Source organism: Pinus tabuliformis, chromosome 6 (genome assembly GCF_031772625.1).
Source record: "Pinus tabuliformis cultivar Carrire ecotype Pingquan chromosome 6, CPIR1, whole genome shotgun sequence".
NCBI lineage: Eukaryota > Viridiplantae > Streptophyta > Pinopsida > Pinales > Pinaceae > Pinus > Pinus tabuliformis.
The window spans coordinates 1631665959-1631691928 of record NC_142292.1 but is presented as its reverse complement, the minus strand read 5'-3'; the positions used below and the strand labels follow the sequence as shown (position 1 = coordinate 1631691928).

General features: G+C 36.8%; 1 protein-coding gene across 1 annotated transcript; it reads left to right on the top strand.

The window, feature by feature from the left end:
- Nucleotides 1-1063, top strand: LOC149265167 (elicitor-responsive protein 3-like). The gene is made up of 2 exons (XM_089391997.1): nt 1-112; nt 767-1063. Exons 1-2 carry the CDS (start codon nt 17-19, stop codon nt 833-835), a joined length of 165 nt encoding a protein of 54 aa, XP_089248123.1. The 5' UTR covers nt 1-16; the 3' UTR covers nt 836-1063.
- The last annotated feature ends 24907 nt before the right edge of the window (nt 1064-25970 follow it).

Below are 25970 nucleotides of genomic sequence, written 5' to 3'. Positions count from 1 at the left end.
CCTGGAGGGAGTATTCATGGAAGGAAGCCTACCCCCGACTTCCTACAATGTTGTCCTTCCATACCAGACCTACTATGGGGAGATAAAATTTGGCCTCACATTCACTATTAAGGTAGATTCTATATATGCAGAGGTTCTTTATATCAGAAACGTTTTTTTGAATGGTAATAGGATGGATTCATATTAGCTCTGGATATTGACCAATCACTGTAAATTTCATTTTCAAATTTTGTTTTACAAATGTAAGAAGATAATTTCAATAAAAAGTTTAAACTTATTCCTTATAAATCTTTTAAAGTTAAATATCTTTTTAGAATTTAACGGATTTAAGGATATAAAGGATCTATGGATATAAAGGATGTATTGTAGATTTTGAGAATATTCAAGATATATGAATATTATAGAATTTGAGAATCTTAGGCAGCAATACAAAGTTTAAACTTTAAAGTTAAATACTTTTCTAGAATTTCATGGATCCATGAATATGGTAGGTTTTGAGTATATTCAAGATCCATGAATATTGTAGAATATGAGAATCTTAGAGAGATTACAAATAAGATTAAGGTGAAACAGGTCAAACAAATTGACCAGGCAGATTCTATCATATTCTCAAATTCTAAAATATTCCCAGAATTTATTATCAAATTAATTTCGATTCCATAACCCTAACATGTAATTGTGTTTTTTCATATAAATTCCCATCAAATTACTTCAATTCTATGAACTTAAATATGTTTTTTCATATTATGGTGATTGGAAATTGCAGGAAGAAGAAGATTGCTGTGAGGAAGCAGCAACGGAGGAGGTCGGAGGGTGGAAAGAAAGATCCTACTGACCATTCCTTTCAATTGTTATGTTCAGTAGGTCACATAACATAGAAAACCTTCAAAGAAATCGAATGTACTGTCGCATCAAACGCAAGAAATTCTGAAATAGTGTTTATTGGGAGTATATCATTCTGAAATAATGTTTATTGGGAGTATATCTGCATCTTTCCTCGACTATGACTCTCTTTTAGTGTCGCATCTAACACATAAATTCTGAAATATGTTTATTTGGAGTGTATCCACATCGTTCCTGGACTATGACTCTTTTTGTGTGGTTTGATGTTTATCTTTTCTACCAATCATTGAAACTCTTCATGGAAACGTTGTGATTTCTCTAGAGACTATACATAATGGATTTCCGCACTTTATGCCTTACGGCGTTTTCTTTGCAACATCTGGTGCAAATGCTAGTATATTTTATTGTTGATATGTATTTCACTTGGTGCCATTTTGATATATTCACCTTTATATGGTATATATATGAGAAACATTTGCATATTTTGTGTCTATTGGTTTGGAATCATGGTTTTAAATCTTAAAAATAATTTTTTCATTAAAAAATAATTATTTCATGTGTTTTTTAAAACCAATTCATTAAGATCTAACTAGTCTTGGTTTGACTAGTTCCAGCTTGAAATCCAGTTTATTAGGTGGACCAGTCTGGTCACCGGTTCCAGTTTTTTAAACTATGGGCGTTTCCTTCACCACCTCACCCAACCAATCTTATTTTTTCTTTTGTCTATATTGTGAGCACCTTTTTCCTTTGCCATGCTCCTCTAGTGGACACGTTCTAGGAGGGGATCCAACAATCGTAACACTCTCAACAATGCCTAGGCTCATTCTAGAGACCATGCCTCTACAAATAGATATCACAAGTACACTCCCTTGGGCATTCAATAAGAAATAGAGGTAATTAAATAGGAGGCCACTGAAGAAAGAGAAAATATTTATGATTTAGAGGTAATGGCTTTAATCTCAAATTAGGCTTGTGAACTGAGTAATGCTTTAGGTTGACAAAATCAATACATTGACACCATCGATATCTATTGGCACGTGAAGAATCTCTTAGGAAAAGTTCTATTTAAGAAAAATTAAAGCAAGAATAAACTACATTTGCTCTATAATCTTATGGAATAACATATGGAATGCATGGAGACATCTATTTATCACACAATAGTGCCACCTGCCCTAGGAAACCCTAAATGCCATGCACCTACCAACTTCTCTTAATGTCATTACAAACTTCTCTTAATGTCATTAGCGTGTATGGTGTATTTAGTAGCCATGTTTTATCTTTGCTAGATATCTAGCTCAATGAGTTTTCATGATTAAGTTGTTGTTTTGTCTATGGTTGTTGAGCCAAATTTTTGTATGGAAGACATTTCACAATAAGCATGTCATGCTAATTTTGAAGTCTTTGATTTTAATTCTCAACTACAATCTTTAGTGTGGTAAACCAAGTTAATTTTATAAATTGAACACATGTATACCATATAATTTTTTTTATACTAATACACAATTGAAAACTTTTATCAATTGGAATTATGCCATGTTTTCTCCATCAAATAAACTTGTGAAAACCATTAACGGAATTGTGATATTTTAAATGGTTTCAAGTGAAAAATCAGAAGGTATCATGTTATGTATTTATGATAAATGTGTTTAGTGTGTACTAGTTTGTGCTACAGAACATTCAAAGGCTTACAATTGAACACATGTATTTCTACGTGCAATACAAGATGTGAGGTTTGTGCGAAGTTGATGAATCAATCTTCATTTGACTTGATTACAACTCTGAGAATATGAAACACAATTTCTCTAGATGAGGGGCCATTCAAAGATAAGTTTTAAAAGGTTTTTAGTAGTCAAACTTGTTTGCAACATGGCAGTGAAAGGGTTTATGATTAAAGACATTTATAGCTGTACAATTTTGTTTTTAAAAGGTTATTACCCTGCAAGCTTGTTTGAAACATGGGAGTTTAATGTTTCGTTTTAGATAAGTAATTTAAAATTTCTATATTTAAAATAATATTTTCAAGGAGTGTATAAAGTTTATTTGGGTAATTATTTAGTAAAATTTAATTGTTTTATCTATTTAAATTAATTAAATTATAAAATTTAATGATTAGCTAAGGATTTGAATGGATTTTACTATTTATATTTAATTTCATACATTAAAAATTATTGTTTTTCCTCCCATAAATGTCTTTATTCAAACTATGCCATTCGAATACATATATGAAATTTAACATTTTATTCAAACTATGTCATTCGAATACATATATGAAATTTAACATTTTATTATAATACAATTGAAATAAAAATGCCTCTTCATCTTAATGAGCAAGGAATGAAATATTTTGTTTCAGTTTCCGGAGAATCCACAGTATGAACATTTTTATGCCAACGTTTCAAATCCCAACTGGGATCCATCATCAGGGGTTATGAATGATGATAAAAGAAGAGTTGCTTGGAAGGAAATAAATATTAATGAGGAAAATAAATTTTTAGTATCAGCAGAATGTCGGCTGAATATTAATATTTAATTTTTAATAATTTTTTTTTTCATTTAATTATTTTTTTTTTTTAATAAATTATTTTTATTTTATTATTGAGTTAATTAATTTAAAATTCAAAACCTAAAGGGAAATAATAATTTTTTTTTTTTTAAATATATGTTAAAATAATATCAATTAATTTAATATATTAATTAATTTATAGCAATTAATTAATATATTAATTTTCATTAATATTAATATAATTTTAAATCAAATAACTTCAAATATTGATTCTATATACTTATTTCTCTATATTTATAAACATTTCTCAACAAAAAAGAAAAATCATAAATAAATAAATAATAATTAAATAAAATAAAATAAAATAAAAATTATTATTTTAACATATATTTAAAAAAAAAAAAAAATTATTATTTCCGTTTAGGTTTTGAATTTTAAATTAATTAACTCAATAATAAAATAAAAATAAATAATTAAATGAAAGAAAAAAAAAAATTATTAAAAATTAAATATTAATATTCAGCCGACATTCTGCTGATCCTAAAAATTTATTTTCCTCATTAATATTTATTTCCTTCCAAGCAGCTCTTCTTTTATCATCATTCATAAGCCCTGATGTTGGATCCCAGTTGGGATTTGAAACGTTGGCATAAAAATGTTCATACTGTGGATTCTCCAGAAACTGAATCAAAAGATACAAACCACAGATCTCTTAAATCCAGAAACATTTTGCGTTTATCTTATTTTGGGTAAATTAGTTTCTTTGAAAATTTAAATGACTATAAGTTATCTCTCTATATTCATATTAACTTTATCTTTAAATTTTGTATGGTGGATGAACATGAGTATGTCTATTCATTTAGTGCCATGGGATTACATCAAGTATGTAATATATGTGGTTTTTGAATGACTAACTTTTCTCAATAGACCACTCTTTTTTACAACATATCTTACTTTTTCAACTAAATTTATTCGACATTGACTATTTGTTAAAAGATTTTTGACAAGATATCTCCTTCATCAATGAACTTTCATGTTGTTTGTGTATTAATCAAAACACACATTCTCTAGCTACCCTTATTGGAATCCAATGATGCAATTCCACCTCATTTCGACTAATTAAGAATGAAATAGATATCAAATAACTTAAAGATAGATTCGAAAAAGTACAAATCACCCATAGAAATGGTCATTTACATTATATATTTTTGGAGTGTAGTATTGATCAACAACAATGATTGTAACTTAGATTTTAGATTCACATTTCAATGATTATTTTATCACACCATTACAATATTGGTTAGAGTTTTCATTCAACCCATTACACCCTCTTTAATACTGAACCAAAATTTTAACTTCTATAAACACCTTTTTCCACATGATATAAATATAAATAAAATAGTAAGAGAGGCCGCTTCCTCACGATTCCTTCCCAAATTAGTTTGAAACTAAAAGATTGTGTGTAGCACTGCCTTTTCAGTCAATTTTTAATGGTGAGAGTATTCCCAAGTTTATCTCAACGAGAGAAACATTAATTAAAACTTACAAATAATCATAACATGATGGAAGATATCTAAAATAGTGTCAAATTCCATTGTTTGACATTCAAGAACATGTTTTTTTTTGTTGGTAATGTATCTAGTTTTCCAAGTTTCATATCACTCCAATCGCAATATGAACCTCTCGTGCAATTGTTGCATTCGTTAATTTTGAAGTTTAAATTTTATTTCAAAGTATGTAATCCGTACAAGATCATAAAACCATTTCAAAGAATACTCGTTCTAAAATAATTTATCAAAATAACAAATGTTTGGAAAAATTTCCAACACTTCTTTTTGTCACCTCTCATTCTAGGGGTAAGAGGACTTTGGCCTAAAGAAGTTTAAGCCTATATCATAGAATCAATTAGGGTATCTTGTAATGTTATTTACAATACTTCCAATATATTTTTGTATTCAAAATGGAGTGATATATTGGTAGGCGTAATGATTTGATTCTAGAATGAAACCAACTAAGGTATCAATTATTTACAACATTTTAGTTTATTTTGAAATTCATTATTAAGAATGTTCTTTGACATTAAGAGTGATGATTTAAGAAATAAAATGATCATTGAAGTGTGGGTTTTAAAAGTGTTATTTGAGTGACAAAATATCAACATTTCCTTAGCTGAGATAAATAGTTTTTTATGGGTTCCCACAAGAAGATGATGACCCAGAAAGTGGAAAAAATGTCATCACAAACACATTCCTGTAGGAACATCCATTTGCTCATGGGAATTTAGGCTTCTAAAAGCTTAAATTTCCAGCCAAGTTATCAGCGCAGTATGGCTAAGGAATTCTCATGCATTCTTAGGATCCTTTTGTTTTGGCTACAATGCCCCTAAAATTTTCACCTTGTGCATTCAAAATTTTGGGTCCTATTGAGATCTCAACACCTCCCCATAATTTAAAAAAAAAAATATGGGTCCCTTTATATAATTTTTTCTAATGCCAATTTTTATTTTCTTTCATTTGCTTTATTTTGAGAAATTTTCACTTTATTTCGTTTTAATTTTTTATGGCACCATTGATTTCATATCTCTAGAATTTTTCTGACGATATACATTTTTCTTGATTCCACCACATGGATTGGTAACACCAGGGCATAAAAAATGAAGAAACCCTCAAATCATTATTAATAAAATACGACTCGATGATGACCAACTATGGAGTCCCTCAAACCAGACACCTAAGGGTTTAATATCCGGAATCTGTGAGCCATGGGCCCACAAAAACTCTACCACCTCTTCTTATTGATTGATAATGAGCTCACATCCGTCAACGAAGAATGCAATCACAAGACCCTCAAACATTTTGAGCACTGTCTAAAACAGTGTGCATAAGTCTCCCACACCCACCGTTCTATGCCTAAAGGCTTATCCATGGTCACAACCTCACTTATTTCACATCCACATAACCTCAACAAGTACCGATTCCTTCATGTGAAGTGGGCCTCCTCGATCAATGAAAAATAATACATGTAGAGATTGACAACCAGTTCCCATTAGGACCTCACAAACTCTGAAATCACTGAACTTTTTCTCCATCCAATGGATTATTTCTTGTGGGGTTGGTGTGGCATCAAATGTAGAACAAGCTTTACGATGGGTCCCATGTTTAGAGACCGATGGACTATGTGTGACTGAGGCATCAACACTAATGATTGAATATCGAAAAAATTAATGATTCTTGATAGTTCTCCCCTAGAAGAGATTCTTATGTGGCTTCATATGCCAACAATCATTTATTTTGATTTCCATGTAGTTCTTCAAATCTGTGTATTGGAAATCACTAATGACAAGAAACCATCAACTTTAAAATATCATATTATACAATGTTTTATGCATATTTTCTATTCATGCCTTATCAATGTACCTAAAAGGGACAAGGAGAGATTTTGGGGGCATGGACGCACTTTGAAAGGCTAAATAGATGAGAGGCATAGGCTTTAGATCTTCGACATGTGCTCATGTAGTCAACAGAAAGAGGCAGTGAAGGAAGGGTGCATGGTGCAAGCCTGAAGACTCAAGGGGAAGGCTTTGACCTTCCTAAGTGTGTTGTCCACTCAAGGGAGAGAAGGAGGGTGTAGGGCACACTTATGAAGGCTAAAGGATGAAGGCTTCATGCCTTCAGGGTGCACTCATGCGCTTAAGTGGTCCAAGAGGGTGAAGAGTGAAGCTTTGTGCCTTCAAAGTGTGATCATGTACTCAAAGGGTTAAGAGGGCGTATGGTGCATTGTGGAAGGCTAAAGGGTTGGGCTTAAGGCATTTGGGGTGTGCTCATGCCCTCAAGGAGGGCACACTTCTTCAAGTCAAAGGAGTGCACTCAAAGTAAGACTTGGTTTGCTTAAGGGCATCATTCAGAAAAAGGGAGGTGAAAGGGCTTAACGAGTGTGCTTTATTCTCTTACAGGGAACATGGTGCACTTTCAAACAATGAAGGGTCTCTTCTTAAGGCTTGATATTTTACTTATACACTCTTTGCCTTGATGGGTTTGCTTTGCAACCAAAATTTGTCGAAGTCTGGTATATAGGGCGATGGGTGAACATGATGATTTTAGACATAAAAATTTGTGCAACACGTACCAAAGCATCAAGAAAACTTAGACAATCTTGAACACTTATACTCATACATCAAAATTCCACTTTTCATGCATTCCCCAAGTACAATGTGTGAGGTGTGTGCGACTACGACCAAAAAGTGTCATTTTACAACAACAAAGATGTCACACCCATGAAATGCACTAAATGATGCTCTAACCAATGTGTTGACACTTGATAACATTTCAGAACAATTGAAACATATAGAATGACTAAGAAAACACTTGATGATCAAGGTGACACTAGATACGATGGTAATAGTAGGCTCCAAAATTCAAATGTAGTGAAATTTTTGGAGGGTGTTGTAGGAGTGACAACAATTGGCAACACACTTCAACTTCTCTGTATGGGAATGGATTTCAGTTAAAGGTCAAGCCTTCAGGAAGTATTGATTCACTAATTATATTGCCTTTGTTCCCCATTTCAACCGAGTTATATATATATATATATATATATATATATATATATATATATATATATATATATATATATATATATATATATATATATATATATATATATATACATAGCATCTCACTTTCTTTTACTTGGTTAAAGACAAAAAAGATACACCATATTATAATTGTTTGAATAGAGGAAGGGTAATGTGTGCAGCGAGTTTATGAGTTTTCATCACTGGTGTTGCTGCATTGCTAGCAGGACTAGACAGTACCTTGACGGAGTCACTTTAAGAGCACAAATGTTGTTTCACTGTCAGCAAGCCTCAATAGTTCCTCGGTGAAGCCACTTGCTTCCCCTCCCTATGGAGGAAGCCTTTCTCTTCTTTCTCCCTTTATTTATTTATTTAATGGGACTATGCATTAGCACTCATTATTTTCAATAGGAAAAAGAAGGATCTTGACTTATTGAGAGTAGATGGGGTTTCCACTTCAAAGAATTATTTTAAGACCTCTTATATTGGTTTGCTCGCTTTATATTTCCCCTTCCCCTTTCTCTACTACAATGCACAAGAGTTAGCACACAAGTATATTCACACCAAGTTGAGTAGTTTAGATACTAGCACAGGCAAAAATCTAATAGGTTCCCAGAAAGTTCTCCTTTTAGACGAATCATATTTTCTATCTAGACTTAAATCAATCTATGTCATTTTCCTGAACAAAGGAGGAGAAAAAATACAAATCCAAGTGTTGTAGTTGTTACACTTCTCTTTTATTACACCATAAAGTCATTTTAAGTCAGGCACTTTTACACAAGGGTCTTATATATGTACAATGATCAACATACATGAGAAGGGAGGACATGACTAACACAACACATGTAGGAATGACACATATAAAAGGTAAAAGAAACAAATCAAACTATAAAAGAAGACTAGCATATAGCTACTATTCAAAATAATTCTTATGCTCTCAGCCATTTACGAGAAGGGGGTTAATGCTTTCGTCTAAATATTTCAGCTTGAATGTGTTATGACCAAGATTTTCTTCGATGGTGAATGGTATAATCCACAAAGGTTGGAACTCCATGTGTTTTACCTTTTCTTCTTGTGGTTTATTCCACTTTAGTTGCAGGTCACCCACATTGAAACTCTTTCCCTACGGGTTTGGGTTTGAGCCTCTCTTCCTCGAGTTTGAGTAAAGTGCCTATCCTACTCTGAAATATAAGGTAAGGTCTACCTTGTGACTCTTAAGAGAATTTGAAGGCTAGGAGATACAGGTTCGGGGGTAAGATATCTTCTTTACCATAAACAAGAAAGTACGATGAGGTCTTTAAAGAACTCTTAGGAGTTACACGGTCATCCCATAGTGCATTGATCAAAGAGTTATGCCAGTTCCTTTACCGAAAGAAGATGGTTTTCTTGATTATGTGGATAATATTTTTGTTTGTCGATTCAACCAAACCATTTCCTTATGGTTAATAATTAGATGCATGCTTTAATACAATCCCATTCTCTAATGTGAATTCATAAAGTTTTAATGATGAAAAGTAAGTCACATTATCAAAGACAAATTACATTAGAATGCAAAACCTGGTTATAATATTCTCTCACAAAAATTGGATGACTTCCTGGTCATTTAATTTTCTCAAGGGAATTGGTTCTGACCACCAAGTGAAATAGTCTGTCGCCGTCAAAATATATCAATGTTGCTTTGACGAATGATGAAATTTTTTTTCGATGGAATCTAGGCCCAATTGTTTGAATGGTCCTCAACTGCTACTAATAGCAATGGGGTGGTTGACCTCTCATCTCGATTGACACATATTTGACAAGCTAGGCACTTGTGGACAAAAGTGTGAGCATATTTGAATAGAGTGGGCCAATAATAACCAACCCTCATAACCTTATGTGTTGTAGTGTTGTGTGCATAGTGACCACCTGTTGGTCAATCATGTAAGTCTCTAAGTACCTTATTTGTATCATGTGGCTCAAGGCATCTTAACAGGACACCATTGTGGTGCTTTCTGAAAAGCACTCCATGAACTAGTTGGTAAGAGAGATTTTAAATGGGTTTCCCTCTTTTGTTTATTTGATAGGTGTGTGGGTAAGGTTTTGTGCTTTAGATAGTTCCATATGCCATCTTACCATGGCACTGTAGATGTGGACTGAGGAATCTATTCAACAATATATATTTCTATCTCCTACTCCCAACTTGAAATATCTTGCTCGGGAGCATCTCTTTCTTCGGCTGCTAGCTTATGTTGAAAAAAGTGGAACAAGAAATGCTAACTTTAGAAAGTGCTAAAAATAGATCTGCTAAAAATAGCATGTCTAAAATAGTAGTTTGGCTAATGAACATTTGGCTACCTTGGGTGAGAGGTAAAACTACTAAAAATAGAAACTTCTAAAAATAGCGTTTCTGGGTCCCTTCCTATTTTTAGCAGTCCCTGGTCTAACTATAGGAAGTAAAAACGAATTTGGTCTTACCAGTAGTTTAAAATATTAATTAATTAATCTCCATGAGTTAATTAGTTATGGAAAATTAAACTTGAAGTCTTTGTGAGATCATGCAATTATTTTCTCTCTTGATTTAGGAATTTATCCCTTGATTAAAGGAGATAAGGTTTTGTTCTATATTGAGAGGATGAGTTGATTTAGTTTAACTTAGTCAAGTTCAATTAGATTAATTTAACAAGTTGTTAAATTAATGAGATATAGTTTGTTGATGCTTGCATGCATGTGACAACTATTATTTTCAGATAACTGAGTATTCTCTCATGAATAACTGATGCATGGCAGTTCAGACAAAGACCCAATTGAGATCAGATGAGGGACTATGTACTATCAGATGGTAGGATATTTCTAGTAAGTATTCCTTGCATGAGGAAGGAATCTATTTTCTTCTATGACTATGTAGTTGGACCTAAGGTGCAGTATGTATGATTAGGCCAATTTACAGCCTATATATTGAGGCCTAGGTAGTCCATGATTTTCATCTTCTGATTACAGAGACAACAGGATATCTATTGAGTTGATTCTTTTTGTATGTTGTTGAGGATCTCCACTTGATTGATAATACAATGTTGGGGTTTTATGCTTGTGCTTTATATTCTATGTTATGTGTGATTGATTCCTTCTTATCAGTTATATGTGTTCATGCTTGATGTTGCTCATGGTTGATTAGCTTCCACAAAGTTTATGGTAGGTATAGATATAGTATTATGCTTTAGTACATTGCATATATCAGTTTGATCTACAGGTGAAATTTATACATGGTATCAAAGCACAGGTGATCAAGGAAGAATAGTATAGAAGAAGGAATTCAAAGTTTATTATTCGGGATATAGATCTCAAGTTCTTATCACATCTATTTCACCAATGGTGTTCTATGGTTTGAGGCTTGACTATTCCCTTGACGGCAACTCAAACTATATAGCTTGGAAGGATCGCATGGAGGCAGTATTGGAAGAAAATGACCTTAAGGACTTCATTGATCAAGTAGTCCCTAAGCCTACTGATGCTACTCAATTGGTGGAATGGAAGAAGTGTGTGGCTATAGCTAGGAGAATTGTCTTGAAGGGAGTGCGAGATCACATTGTCTTCGAAAGATCAAGTGTGAAAAGGATGAGATGATCTCTATGTATCTGACCATGCTCATCACATGCAAGGATGAGCTTGCAAGTGTAGGGGTCGTGACAGCTGATGATGGTATGGTGAGTCTAGCACTCCTTGGTCTTCCTAAGAGTTGGCATAGCTATCAAGACTCGGTTAATGGAAGGGAGAAAATGCCAGATTTGGAATGACTATGGTTAGATTTGATGTAGGTGGAGATCAGACAGAGCACCAGAGACAGTTCTTCATCCTTGGAGGATGAGGAGAACTGTGCCTTAGTGAGTAACGCAAAGAAGGGGAAGGAGAAGGTTTCTCTTTCCGAATCCAGATCTTCCAATCGTGGGAAGAAGGTTGACAAATTGAAAGTGCGATGCTTTCGTTGTCATGAGGTGGGCCATTATGCTGCAAATTGTCCACAGAGAAAATCCAAGAAGGGATCCAGGGAAGGATCTGAAGGTGAGGCACTTGCTTCACAGTTTGAGTTGGATTTCACACTCTTCACATGCATGGATTCATCCATGGTGGGAAGTGGTTGGTTTCTTGACAGTGGAGCTTCTTTCCACATGACCGACACCAAGAGTTTGTTTAGTACTTTGGAGGAGAAAGATCTCCAGATACTCGTAGCAATGGGTAATGATGAAAAGTATAGTGTCTCAGGTGTAGGCAAGGTTATTTTTCAGAGGGAGCATGGAGCTCGTCTTACCTTGATTGATGTCAAGTATGTGCCAGGATTGAAGAGAAACTTGGTGTCGATCACGATGCTAGAAGACAAAGGCTATGATGTATTCTTCAGTAAGGGAAAGGTTTTCCTTAGACACATCATCACTAGACAAGTGAAGTAGATCGATTCATGAGTCAAGAACCTATATGCTCTTGAGGTTCAAGATGCATGCAAAGCCTTAAGTAGCAAGGAAACTGATGGAGACTTGGTGGATGAGAGGGAGGGTATAGTACCTCTCAACATGCAGCACCAGAAGAAGTCTCAGACAATTGTGGAAGAGCCACGATTGGTGCAACAGCTTCAGGAGGTTGTGGAGCAGCCATAACAAGGGAAGCTGAATGGAGATCAAGTAGAGACATCTACCCATGCAGAGACCTCCAGTAGGGGGAAACTTTGAGCCAGGTGGGCAGAGGGATCACACGCAACCATACCTCCAGTTAGGATGTGGGGCGATATAGAGTGATCGTCCCAAGGAGGAGGGGCAGGATCCTTGAGGTACCCAACCTCTTGGATGAGACCTTGCTACAGGAGCCTCGATGTGGAGTAGCAGGAACTGACTGATTGGGTAGAGACAGATGCGGATGGAGCAGAGAGAGCTACATTACAGGGAATCACAGGACAGTGCAGAGCATGCAGGTTGCAGCAATGCGAGAGGCACAAGTGTGTTGCACAGTGCAGGGTAGCACAGAGAAGGGTGCAATGGTGCGAGATGCATGGAGATGTTGTAGTAGCGCAGAGGTCAGAGAGGGAGCATTTGTCAGCAGCAGGTAGAGATTCAGCATCAGAGTATGCTTCTAGCCCAACAGAGTGGTTAGTTGAGAGTTTTTTTTGTTTTTTTGTTTTCTTTTCTCTTCTTCTTCTTCTTCTTTTCTTCTTCTTCTTTTTTTTTTTTTTTTTTTTTTCCTGAGTGTTGCTGGAGCAACCACACTTGGTAGATGTGTTGCATGCAGAACATTCCAGAGTTACAAGATTGGATTCGAGAGGAAGCCTTTCTTGTTGAGAGGGAGTGTTGAAAAATGTGCAACAAGAAATGATAAATTTAGAAAGTGCTAAAAATAGATCTGTTAAAAATTGCATGTCTAAAAATAGCATTTTGGCCACCTTGGTTGAGAGGTGAAACTGCTAAAAATAGCATTTCTGGGTCCCTTCCTATTTTTAGCAGTCCCTGGTCTAACTATAGGAAGTAAAAACGAATTTGGTCTTACCAGCAGTTTAAAATATTAATTAATTAATATCCATGAGTTAATTAGTTATGGAAAATTAAACTTGAAGTCTTTGTGAGATCATGCAATTATTTTCTCACTTGATTTAGGAATTTATCCCTTGATTAAAGGAGATAAGGTCGAGTTCTATATTGAGAGGATGAGTTGACTTAGTTTAACTTAGTCAAGTTCAGTTAGATTAATTTAACAAGTTGTTAAATTAATGAGATATAGTTTGTTGATTCTTGCTTGCATGTGACAACTATTATTTTTAGATAACTGAGTATTCTCTCATGAATAACTGATGCATGGCAGTTCAGACAAAGACCCAGTTGAGATCAGATGAGGGACAGTGTACTATCAGATGCTAGGATATTTATAGTAAGTATTCCTTGCATGAGGAAGGAATCTATTTTCTTCTATGACTACGTAGTTGGACCTGAGGTGACAGCATGTACGATTAGGCCAATTTACAGCCTATATGTTGAGGCTTAAGTAGTCCATGATTTTCATCTTCTAATTACAGAGAGAGTAGGATAGCTATTGAGTTGATTCTTTTTGTATGTTGTTGAGGATCTCCACTTGATTGATAATACAGTGTTGGAGTTTTATGTTGGTGCTTTACCCAGTGATATATTCTATGTTATGTGTGATTGATTCCTTCTTCTCAGTTATATGTGTTCATGCTTGATGTTGCTCATGGTTGATTAGCTTCCGCAAATTTTATGGTAGATGTAGATCTAGTATTATGTTTTAGTACATTGCATATATCAGTTTGATCTGCAGGTGAAATTTCTACAACTTACAAGGGCCATGACCCTATATGGTATGAACTGGTTTGAACACCATATCATATTCTTGTAAGAAGGTCATCTAGTTAGCCCTCGTCTCACCGAGATCCTGGTGCACAAACAATGTTCTTGCCATTGGATGAGGTACAAATATAATTGTGTGAGATTTTAAAACATGGGGTCTGAAATACTTAACTTCCTTATATAAAAAAATGCTTATTTGTCGATGGCATGGCAATTTAATGCTGGCCCCTATAGGCTAGTGCTCATAAAAGAAATAGGCCACTCATTTCCTTGAGTATCCTTTTGAGTCAATACGGTCGCAATGGACAAATTTGAAGCGAAGGTCTAAAGCAGGAAAAATCTGCCATAATCTAGACTGAATAATGCGAGTGAATCAACAATTTCCTGCTTGATTTGAGCCAAAAGCACCCTCTTCCCATGTCAGGCCAAGATGTAACTACTCAAAATGAATTGTGATTTTGCATTAAGGTTTATCATAGATATATACATGGAGGAGGGACTCTTGGGATTCATCTCCCAGTGTCTTCCCCTCCTTAATCTAAATGGATTTTGTTGATTCCAAGCATCACTCTGAATATTTCAAACTTTTCTCTTCCAAGCGCTTTGGTGAAGATGTCTACAATCTACTCATTTTTGGAACAATGGTGTAGGTTAATTGTCTTGGCCTCAACATGATGTTGAATTAGATGGTATTTTGTTTTGATATGCTTTGATTGATCATGGAACCTTGGGTTCTTGGCCAAATTCATTTCAGAAGTGTTGTCAATCATGAGAGGAGTTGAATGCACTTGTTTCTCCTACAAATCTTCTAGAATTTTCTTGAGCCACACAATTTCCTTTGTTTCTTCAACTGCTGCCACATATTCTGCCTCGGTCGTGGAATCTACTGGAACTAATTTTTTGCATGACCTACAAGAGACACCTCCTGATCCAAGACTCATAGCATAACATGAAGTATATAACCAAGTTTATTTATCTCCATCAAAGTCTAAATTAGAGTATCTAATCAAGATGAATTCACCCACTTGTGTATACTTAATTCCAAAATCTTGAGTTCCCTTTGAGTACTTTAGAACTCTTTTCGAAGTAGACCAATGTCCCTCACAGGGATTTTGTCTAAACCTAGAGAGCATTCCAACATCAAAGGAAACGTCTGGTATGGTAGTAGTTAGGTTGTTGAGACTTCCTACAAGCTGTCTATATTTTGTTGCAGCCTCAAATTATTTTCCTTCAATGGATGTGAGCTTTAAGTTATGCTCCATTGGAGTAGTCAAAGGATTTCACTTAGCCATGCCAAACTTGTTCAACATATCTCCAATTCACTTTTTCTGAGAGATAAATATAGACTTCAGATGTTGAGTTACTTCAATACCAAGATATTAGTGAACATAGCCCAAATCTATCATTTCAAAACCTTTCCTCAATTCCTTCTTTGTGGATGAAATATAGCTCTCATTGTTCCCTGTCATCAAAAGATCATCTACATACACCAAAAGATATACAATTGTTTTGCCAACTTTCTTGACAAACAATGTTGCATCATCAAGATCATAATGTTTAAAGTTGAGTTTTAGAAGATGCTCAGTTAAGTTCTCATACCAAGCTCTAGAGCTTGTTTGAGTCCATACAAGGATTTTACAAGCTTGAATATTTTATGTTCCTTACCCTTCATAACAAATCCTTCTGGTTGGGACATAAAAACATTCTCTTTCATATCTCCATTCAAGGAAGTATCTTTTTCATCTATTTGATGGACTTTACAATTGTTTTGAGCTGCCAAGGCAAAGAGTGTCTGGATAGTAGCCCATTTTGGTGTGTGGGGAAAAGTATCCTCATAGACGAACCCTTCCTTTTGTGCAAAACCTTTTGCCACAAGCTTGGCTTTGCGCTTTTCAAGTGAGCCATCAAATTTATACTTGCTCTTATAGACCCATTTGCATCATATTGGTTTGGTTCCCAATGGTGGATCAACCGACTTCTAAGTGTCATTCTTTATCAAGGCATCATACTCTTTTTGCATTGCATATTTTTCATTCATAATGAGAAGTGGCTTCTTTGAAGGAAGTTGGTTCAAAATATGTAGAAAAATTTAGTTCACAATCATAAGAATTATCCATATCAACATGTGAATCAGAATCGTCTACGTCACCTCCATTATGTCTGGTTGAACTTCTTATTCCTGTCTTTCCAACCTCATCAGGATGAACAATTTCAAGTGTATTTACTAGCCATTTTGGAGGACCTTTGTGAGATTTCCCAGGCTTCTCATTTGACTGACTTGGAGCTAAATCAAGATTTATTCTCCCAATTCTATCAATCACATCACTCAAAGTGTAATCTGGATCAGTGGTTAGAGCTTCATGCGGGGGAGAAAGTGCTTCAGAAGAAGATTCCACATATTGATCCAGTATAGGAATCCCCCCTTCAAGATGTGGAATCTCATTGTCAAATTATTAAAAATACTTTGCATGTCTGAATCTATCCAAGAGATCAAGTTGCCGCTCACCAACATTGTCAACCTTGGAAGATTCAAGAAATATCACATCTCTAGATACTACAAACTTCTTATTAACTTCATCATAGAGATGGTATGCTTTGGAGGTATTTGAATACCCCAAGAAGATACACTTATCAATCCTTGCGCCAATTTTATTTATTTATTCCTTAGGTATCAAGGCATAACATGTGGAACCAAAGACTTTGAGATGCTTTACCGAAGGAATGTTGCCATACCACATTTCATAAGGAGCTTTATTTCTAATAGCATTAGATGGACACCTATTCTTTACATACACAACACATAGAATTGCATCAGCCAGAAACACCAATTTAACATGCTTGAAAAACATCGTGCAATGTACCATATTTAAGATTGTCCTGTTCCTTCTTTTAGTTACTCCATTTCGTTGGGGATTATAAGGCACAATTGTTTGTTGTTTGATCCCATGCTGGCGAAGATAGTTTTCAAATTAATTTGAAGTGTATTCTTTTCCATTATCAATGCAAATACATCCAATATGAGATTGTGTATCATTTTCAATCCATGCATAGAAGTTCTTGAATGTTTGATAAACATCAAATTTGTTCTTCAATAAATAAACCCAAGACATTCTAGTGTACTCATCAATAAATTTCATCATATATTTATTTACATTTGCAAAAGGAACAAACATTGGGCCACATAATTCTGAATGAACAAGTTCAAGTTTTCTATGTGCTTTGGAATGTGAATCATGAAAATATTGTTTGTTGTGCTTTCCTAATATACAAGCATCACATTGCTTAAGTTTCTTAGGAATTGTAGGCAAACCAGTAACACCACTTTTCTTCAACATATGAAGGTTGTCATAATTCAAGTTTCCAAATCTAGCATTGCATAAAAGACTTGATGGAAATGTACCTTCATCATAATGAGAATTGTATGAGAAATTATTTGCACGAGCAAGGTTTCCTTGCAGCTTCAAAAGTCTTTCTTCTTCTATCCTCGTCATGACAAGTGAGTGATATGATGCTTTTATAACCTAAACCTTTCCATCAAACATATGAATGGAGTTTCCATACTGGTGGATGTGGACCAAAGACAACAAGTTTCTCCTCAGCTGTGGGAGATATAAAACACCATGCAGAAGAAAGTCTAGAAGAACAGGCAGTTTGAGCCTGATGGTGCCAAGCCCTGATGACTTGAGTTTTGACTTGTCTGCAAAGTATACTGATCCATCAATATTGTCAATAAATTATTCAAAAAAATATCTTCTAAAATTCATGTGACGCAATTAAATAATTCTTTAAATAAGTGAAGCATTAAATAATTCTTTAGTTACTCCAATATTTCAAAGTGCCGCAACATAGTGAGTGGATTTAGGTTCTTTACCTTTTCCTTTGTCATTTGTTTTACCTTTGCCTTCATTTCTTTCCTACTCAATTCAGTCCCAATGAAACTTACATGTGGATGCATCATGTCCATCTCTATTTAATCGTATGCAATGAGGATCAAACTTTTCTCCTTGGAACTATCCACCACCCTTGCCTCTAAAATTCCTTCTTCCTCTTCCTCTTCCTCGTCAGCGACCTCTTCCTCTAGAATAATATTGTGCGTGATTCTTCTCTCTATGTTAAAGACACACAGCTTCTTCATAATACTAAGGAGTTCTCTTCTTCCCAAAATCCTTCTCTCTCAATAAACTTCTTCTCAATGGAGTCAAATGTACTCTCCTTGAGGTTTCCACTTGCTTGCAATGACTCAAGATAATTTGAACAAGTTGGATATAGTACCTTGACATAAGATATGAGAGGAATGTGTATTTAAACACTAGTGTTTTTTATATTATGCATAATGGATCTTACTTCTAATGCTAAAGAAATAGGGTCATCATTTTTCAATTCAAGATTGAACAATTTAATCATCAATTAGACAACTTCAAGTTTAGAGTATGAGTCATACAATTCCTTCAACTTTTGTGAGGCTTCAAAAGAATTTGAAAATGGCTAAATATGGTGACTCACCTCTTCATTTATAGACGATGAAATCAAGGCATAGGCCTTGTTGTTATTATTTTCCCAAACGACATTCTCCTTATTTGAAGTGGGCTTTGCAGGTTCATTATCTCCTCCTTCACAAAATCCTCTCCATAACTCATTGAAAATGAGAGTGTGCTTTTATTCCCTAACCATTTAGGGCAGTTCTCTTTTCTAGAGAGAACTACTCCAACAATTGATATCAATAAATGCATTTAAAAATATGTGTACAATGTAAAAAAAATGTACTTCGGCTAGCAAAAAAATGCACTTCTATTGGCAAAAAAATGCACTTCTAGTGGTAATTTTGTAAACAAATTAAAAAAAAGTAGCAGATTATCTGGGGAAGGGTTATATGAGGGAGTTGTTGCATGGGGGAGGTGGTATATGGGGGAGGGGGTATATGGGGAGTTGTTATATTGGGAGAAATTATATCAGGGAGTGGAGTTATATAACCGGGGGAGGTGATATAATGTGAAATATTATAACTATCGGTTCGGTCCAACGTTCATGGTAACACCATATGGGTGGTATATGGGGTAGAGGGTAGATTGGGAGGTGTTATATGGTGAGGCATTATATCGATAGGTTGAGTTATATAACCAGCGAAGGTATTAACTGTGGGGGTGGTCATATAACGTGATATATTATAATTGTTGGGTCGGGCCAATGTTAAATGTAACACCATACGGGTGGTATGGAGATTTAGACTGGGCGATAACCATACGACAACATTCAACATAACGCCATATTGGTGGTATGCGTGGTATGGAAATTCGGGTCAGGCACTAACCATATGACAACATTCAACGTGTATGCAATGATGGCAGTATGGTGGTATGAGAAAACCAGAGGAAAGGAGGTGGTTTGATGCCGCAACAAAGAGCTATGTTGGGAGTGTACGCAAACACAGTCATGAAGGGATTGAAATATGATTACGACAGAGCGGTGTGATACATAGAGTCGCACCATTCACACAATCATGCAACCTCGCGAGTCGAGAGGAGTTATAGAGGAGGTATTAACTGGGAGTGTTTTTGTAATACTGATGAGAGGAGGTGGTGTAATCTGCAACATTTTTTAACACAGGAACAAGAGTGGAGTTTTTCTAATCGCAAGGTGATGTGTATGAGACCGAGACTATATGTAGAAAATAACACACTTCCTACTCTATTTCAGAGTGCTACAACGAAATACAACGCAACACATTCAATGACATACATAACATACCATTCATGCCATAGTCACAGGAGTGCCAAGGTCACAGTGACAACGCTCCTAGCAGATTTACCATCTCACCACTCCGGCGTCAATGCACCATCTCACCACTTGGCCTTCACTATCCCAGCCACATCAGACTAGGAAAAGGATGAGTCTTCTCCATATGTTGCGAGAATAACACAATGGTGTAAAAAGTAGAGAGAGAGGGGTAAGCAGGGAGATTTGAACGACATACCGAAGGTGTCAATCTGCAGAATATAGGGAGGACAAAGGCAAATAGGGAGTTACAATGGCAGGAAGGAAGCCAAAAATAGAGGTGGGATCTATGCTCTGATACCATGTCAGGCCAAGAGGTAACTCCTCAAAATGAATTGTGATTTTCATTAAGGTTGATCATAGATATATGCATGGAGGGAGAGACTCTTGGACTTCAACTCCCAGTGTCTCTTCACATTCCAATTCTCCTTATTTTCTATTTACACTATTTTACATGGATTACCTAATCGCAAAGATTAGGTGTCAACATCCCGTTTATCCCATTTTTATGTTTCATATTTCAATCATCTCTTGTATAGGCTTAACTATCTGAACGTAATTAGAGATGAATTTTCTAAGGAAAGCGATATTTATTAAGAAAGATTACATATCCTTCTTATTCACTGGAAATAGAATCTATGTAATGGATTTAAATTTCTCGGGATCAATTTTAATTCATCTCTTTGCAATGGTCTTCCCTAAGAGAGTTACTTCGGACACACCTGTAGGTTTTAACCCCATACAGAAATTACCTGCATACAAATTCTAAAACATAGAAAATAAACAATGTGAGTCATAACACATAAAACACATATACACAGATATTTTCCCTTGGATCCCAAAACCAGAACTACCATATTGATTTTTCATTCTGTTCCTTTCAATGTTACAATACATATATATACATGTCAAAGCATCCAATGCCATGGACAGAAAAACATCGCGCCCAAAACAATGTGCGAAAACCATGCACAGAACCATAGGTAGGTTCGCCCCACCTAATATAGGTTCCAAAAAAAAAAATTCCCCCCTCAAACCCCATGTGACCCCCCCCCCCCCCTCCCGTGAAATCGACACAACAAAGGGGGGGCTCTGCCCCCCCTCTAACCCCTAGTTAACTACGTAGGCTAGTCGTGGAAAGAATATAACACAACCCAACATTCTCCCACTTGTTGTATTCTTTCCACATGGAGCCACATGAGAGCTTAGTCATTTATCCAGCCCTACAATGCCCATTGTTTCTCTACACCAAAGAGAACTTCTCAGAGCTCACAGATTTTGTCAATGCATCTACAGTATTCTTCAAAGTATCCACCTTTACTAGCAACACTTTTTTGTCTTCTAACATATCCCTCACAAAGTGATATTGAACATTAATGTGATTTGTCTTTGAATGGTAAGTAGGTTTATTTGCCAAGAAAATTGCACTTTTTCTATCACAGCCTATCCTTATAGCTCCCTACACTAACCCCATACTTGAACACAATCTCTGCAACCAAACTGCTTCCTTACTTGCATGAGTGGTTGCCATGTATTCTGCCTCTGTAGTTGATAGTGCCACTACAGATTATCTCTTACTCATCCAATTGACTGCACCTCCAAATAGTTTAAACACATGCCCACTTGTAGATCTTCTTTGATCCAGATCTCCAGCCCAGTTTGCATCAACAAAACCACGAATATCCAAAACTCTATCCAATCCTAGTCTTCCTTGGTAGCACAAACCATAATCATTAGTGCCATGCAAATACCTAAAAACCCACTTCACTACTATCCAATGCTCCTTCCTTGGTTTTAACATAAACCTGCTCAATACTCCCATTGCATGTGCAATGTCTTATCTAGTATAGACCATCGCATACATCAGGCTACTGATTGCACTTGCATATGGAACACGGGACATGTCCTCTTCCTCTTCTTATGTCTTAGGACACTATTCAGCATATAACTTTACACCTACAGGAATAGGAACCTTCACCGCTTTAATATCCTACATATTAAACCTCTGTATTATTGTCTTGACATACTCCCTCTGGTTTAACCAGAGCTTCCTCTTTACCCGATCTCTTTTAATTTCCATGCCCAAAATATAGTTTGCAGCACCAAGATATTTCATGTCTAATTTGGAGGACAATTGGGTCTTCAAATCCTAGATAATTTCTTTGTCATTTCCAACTAGCTCCATATCATCCACATACAAGACCAGATAAATAACATGGTCACCAATTAATTTAAAATACACACATTGATTTGCTTTTCTTCTGGTGAAGCCAAGTCCCCGTATAAATGTATCAAATTTCTGATACCACATCCTTGGTAATTGTTTTAACCCATATAGAGACTTCTTTAACTTGCATACCAATTCTTTCTTACCCTTCTGTTAGCCTCCTATACCAATAGGTTTTCATCTTTCATGATTGACAGTGGAAGTGCCAAAAATGCTCACCTTCCAGGCCACTAAGGTTCCATTTTTGTGAAGAAAGCAGACAGTTAAAAATTGTAAAGAGGGTATGCCTTAAAAGAAAAATCAAAGGGCAAGAAAATGAATTGGTAAAAGAAAAAATAAAAGAAATCTTTTACTAACCTCCCCATGAGCACTGCAGGATTTGCCTGATCAGTCCTCCTTACACTCTTCATTTGTACAAATTTCATGTCATAAATGACTTCTCTCTTTGAAAAGAAGCCACATTTCTTGTGTAAAATTCTTTTCATTTTGATCTACTTCCTAACTAAGTTTGATTCCTGAAAAGCTTAGTAACTATCACTTCCCATTCTCATTCCCCTCCAAGTACTAACTACTAACTCTATCTACACTAAATCCCCTATGTTCCCCTTTCCCTATTATTATAACACCATGGTGTATAAACCCCTAAACAATGTATAAATATCCCCCCTTCAGCATTATAGCTGAATAGCAGGTCTAAGGGAGACATTAGTCCACCAGGGACTATGGTCAACCCTGCTTTGGGATTACTCTAACCTCTGGTCAGAGTAATAACCTATACTAAACCCTCATTTCCCCTCTTTTCCGAAAATTTCATGAAAAACCCCTTTCCCTCTGCTCAAACCTAAGTCTAACCATTTGTTGACCCCCCGACAGATTAATCCATACCCCAAAAAACCCACAAAAACCCCCTAACCCAAAGTTCTAAACCCGCATAATTTAAATGATTATTTTATTATTGGGCGGGTCCCCACCCAAAGTTGCACGCTGGGTCGGGGCGCCCGCCAGCCGTCCATCTCCCACCCCCCTTCATCCAAAGATGGGCGGGAATTTTCAAATCTCAACATTCCTCCCTTTAACGTCCGGGGAGAGGGCGGTTTTGGCCCCCGTACACGGGACGCGTGGCAGCCGGCGGGGTTATTCGGAGCCCCCCTCCCCGATACCGCCTTCGCCCAAAAGCGGTGCGGGGAGACCGCTTACCACTTTCCCGATACCGCCCCACTGATGGCGCGTCACCTCCACGCCATCATGACGTCACGTCGCCGACCCCCGCCCCCGCGCCTCGTAGCCCTCCACGTAAGCTTGCCACCCCTCATCGCCCGACACCGTGTCCCTCCACGCTGGCCTCCAGCTCAACGCCCACGTCACCCTCCGTATCCTGGGCCCGCCATGACGTCATGCTGACGTCATCGGCGGAAAAGCGCCAATGACCCATTTTGTCCAAATTTGTCGTTAAAAACGTGCGTTTCGGCCGTTTTATGTCATTTTCATTTGAAATAGTCGCTAAAGACGTTGTAAGCTGTCCACTGCGAAATTGCCTCCAAACCGCCAAATTCAAAGTTGCAGCCGCCACAACTTATCAATTCAGCTACATTGTGTGCCCACTGTTCGACCCGAAGGTTTTCCACACCGTTCATCCAGGTATTCACCGCAATTCTCTTATTCTGCCCCTGTGCATGCCGTTTCTCTGCAAATTCTCCATTAAGCACCTGTTAAAATCCAAAATTGAAGGTTGTCTCCCACTGAATTTTGAACTAAAGCAACCCACATTGCCCTAGCTCCAAAATTTGATATTGAAACGATAATTCACGGTCTAAATTTATAAATTCATCCTCGAGCTGCCCAGCATTGTTCCCTTTTTCCGAGTGCATGCCCAAAGCTGCATTTCACTAATTTGAATCCTGCACACCCTCTGCAATTCATCCTCATTAATTCACAATCCCTGTGAATTCACCCAAGCAGAGCAGAGACAGTCCTGCATAGCCTGCCTATTCCATTTGAAGAAAATTTCTAGCATTTTCTACATTGAGTCTGTCACTTGAGCTTCGAGGGACCTTGCAAGCTAGTGCACTTACCTTGTTCAATTCAGAAACTACATAATGGCTGCTCCTGCACCCACAGCTCTCAGTGTTGCCCCCATAAATGCACCAAATAAAGACCTGGAGTCCTTACCTCTTGCTGACAGAGATTTTCTCATTCAAGACTTTGTAGGTGATAGGAATCACTTGCAGACTTTCAGGGAGTTGAGAGATGACTACTTAAACAATAATGACAAATATGGGATATGGGAATCCAATCTCCCTTACTACTTCCTCCCCTCTGTCAATATTTTTCCAGAGATTATTCGCTTGTGTGCTGAGAATTATGATGCCAGTCAGAGAGCTGTCAAGTCTCCATCTGGGAGCATCCTCTTTCACATTAATGCTGAGTCCATCAACCAGATGCTCAATTTCAAACAAACTCAGCTACTGTTCCCTTTCTCCATGAACTATCTGCTGGATACAGGTGCCAAGATGTCCACTTCTGACATTCAGAAAATCACCCAGACATTCATGAGGCCTGACCGCCAGCCCACTGGGCCACCTCCCTATTTGTATGTGCACTTTACTGAGGTAGGCAAGCTCCTGTTGGACATGATTGCTTATGTGCTGGGGTCTAAAACCAGCGAATTTGTTGATGAGATAGTGCTGGTGTTACTAGCTGCCTATAGCCCAGGCCAACCTCCTGCCTACAAATACAATTTTGCCAAGTTCATAGCCAACAGAATACATGAGCAGCTTTTCAAAGTAGACAGGGAGGGCATCTTCAAGTATTCATCTTATATCTACCACCTGTTCATGTACTATCAGTCTGAGGCTTTTCCATGCCACATCAAAAAGCTGGATTCTAAAGGAGAAAGAAGATCTGTTATCTTCTGGACATCTGTCTTCCACCAAGTGCAAAATTCACCCTATTCATATTGTGAATTCATTGATCAATTTGTTTACCCAGTCTCTTGTTTGTTGATGAGGTCCCCTCCTTCCAGAGGGTCATTTGAAATTCAGAAAATCCTTCAGCTCTCCAAGAATTTTAAAATAGGTGATTGGTACCTATACCAGGATCATACAGTCATCAGAATCTATGGCTGTGAGCTCTGTCCATACAGGCTCCCAAAATATGTGCCTGTGAGACTGTTTGCCTTGGAGTATTATAGGCAGCTCATTCACTCTGACCTCACTCACTTTCACAGCTCTAAAAAGAAAGCCCATCTCAAGTTCAAACACCACCTAGGCCCCTTCATTATGAATAAGAAAGAGGGATGGCAAGATGCTGAACTAATCCTCAAAGACAAGTACAAGCTCTCGAAAAGCTTCCGGTGGGTCCCTTATGACCCTGAAGGTTTCATCACTGCTAGAAGAGTCAAGTATAGGCTGCTAGGCTATGAGCATTGCAAATATCCTCACATTGAAAAGTATGCCAATCAGCAAGAATGGAAACCAGATACATTAATTGAAAAATTGACTGAGGAAGAGATAATGCAAAAGAATGTCAAGGATTTGGAAAAGACTCTTGACTTAGATTCTGTGCAGCAGGTACCCTTCAAACGACCGCACCCAGTAGGAGAAGGGACCTCGGCCACAACAACTGCACCAACCACACAGGCACCTTCTACAGCAGCACCAGGTACAGATAAAGGTAAAGGAATAATGGGTGCTGAAGAGGAAGCACTAAAAGAACAGCCTGCCCCCTCAAGTGGGC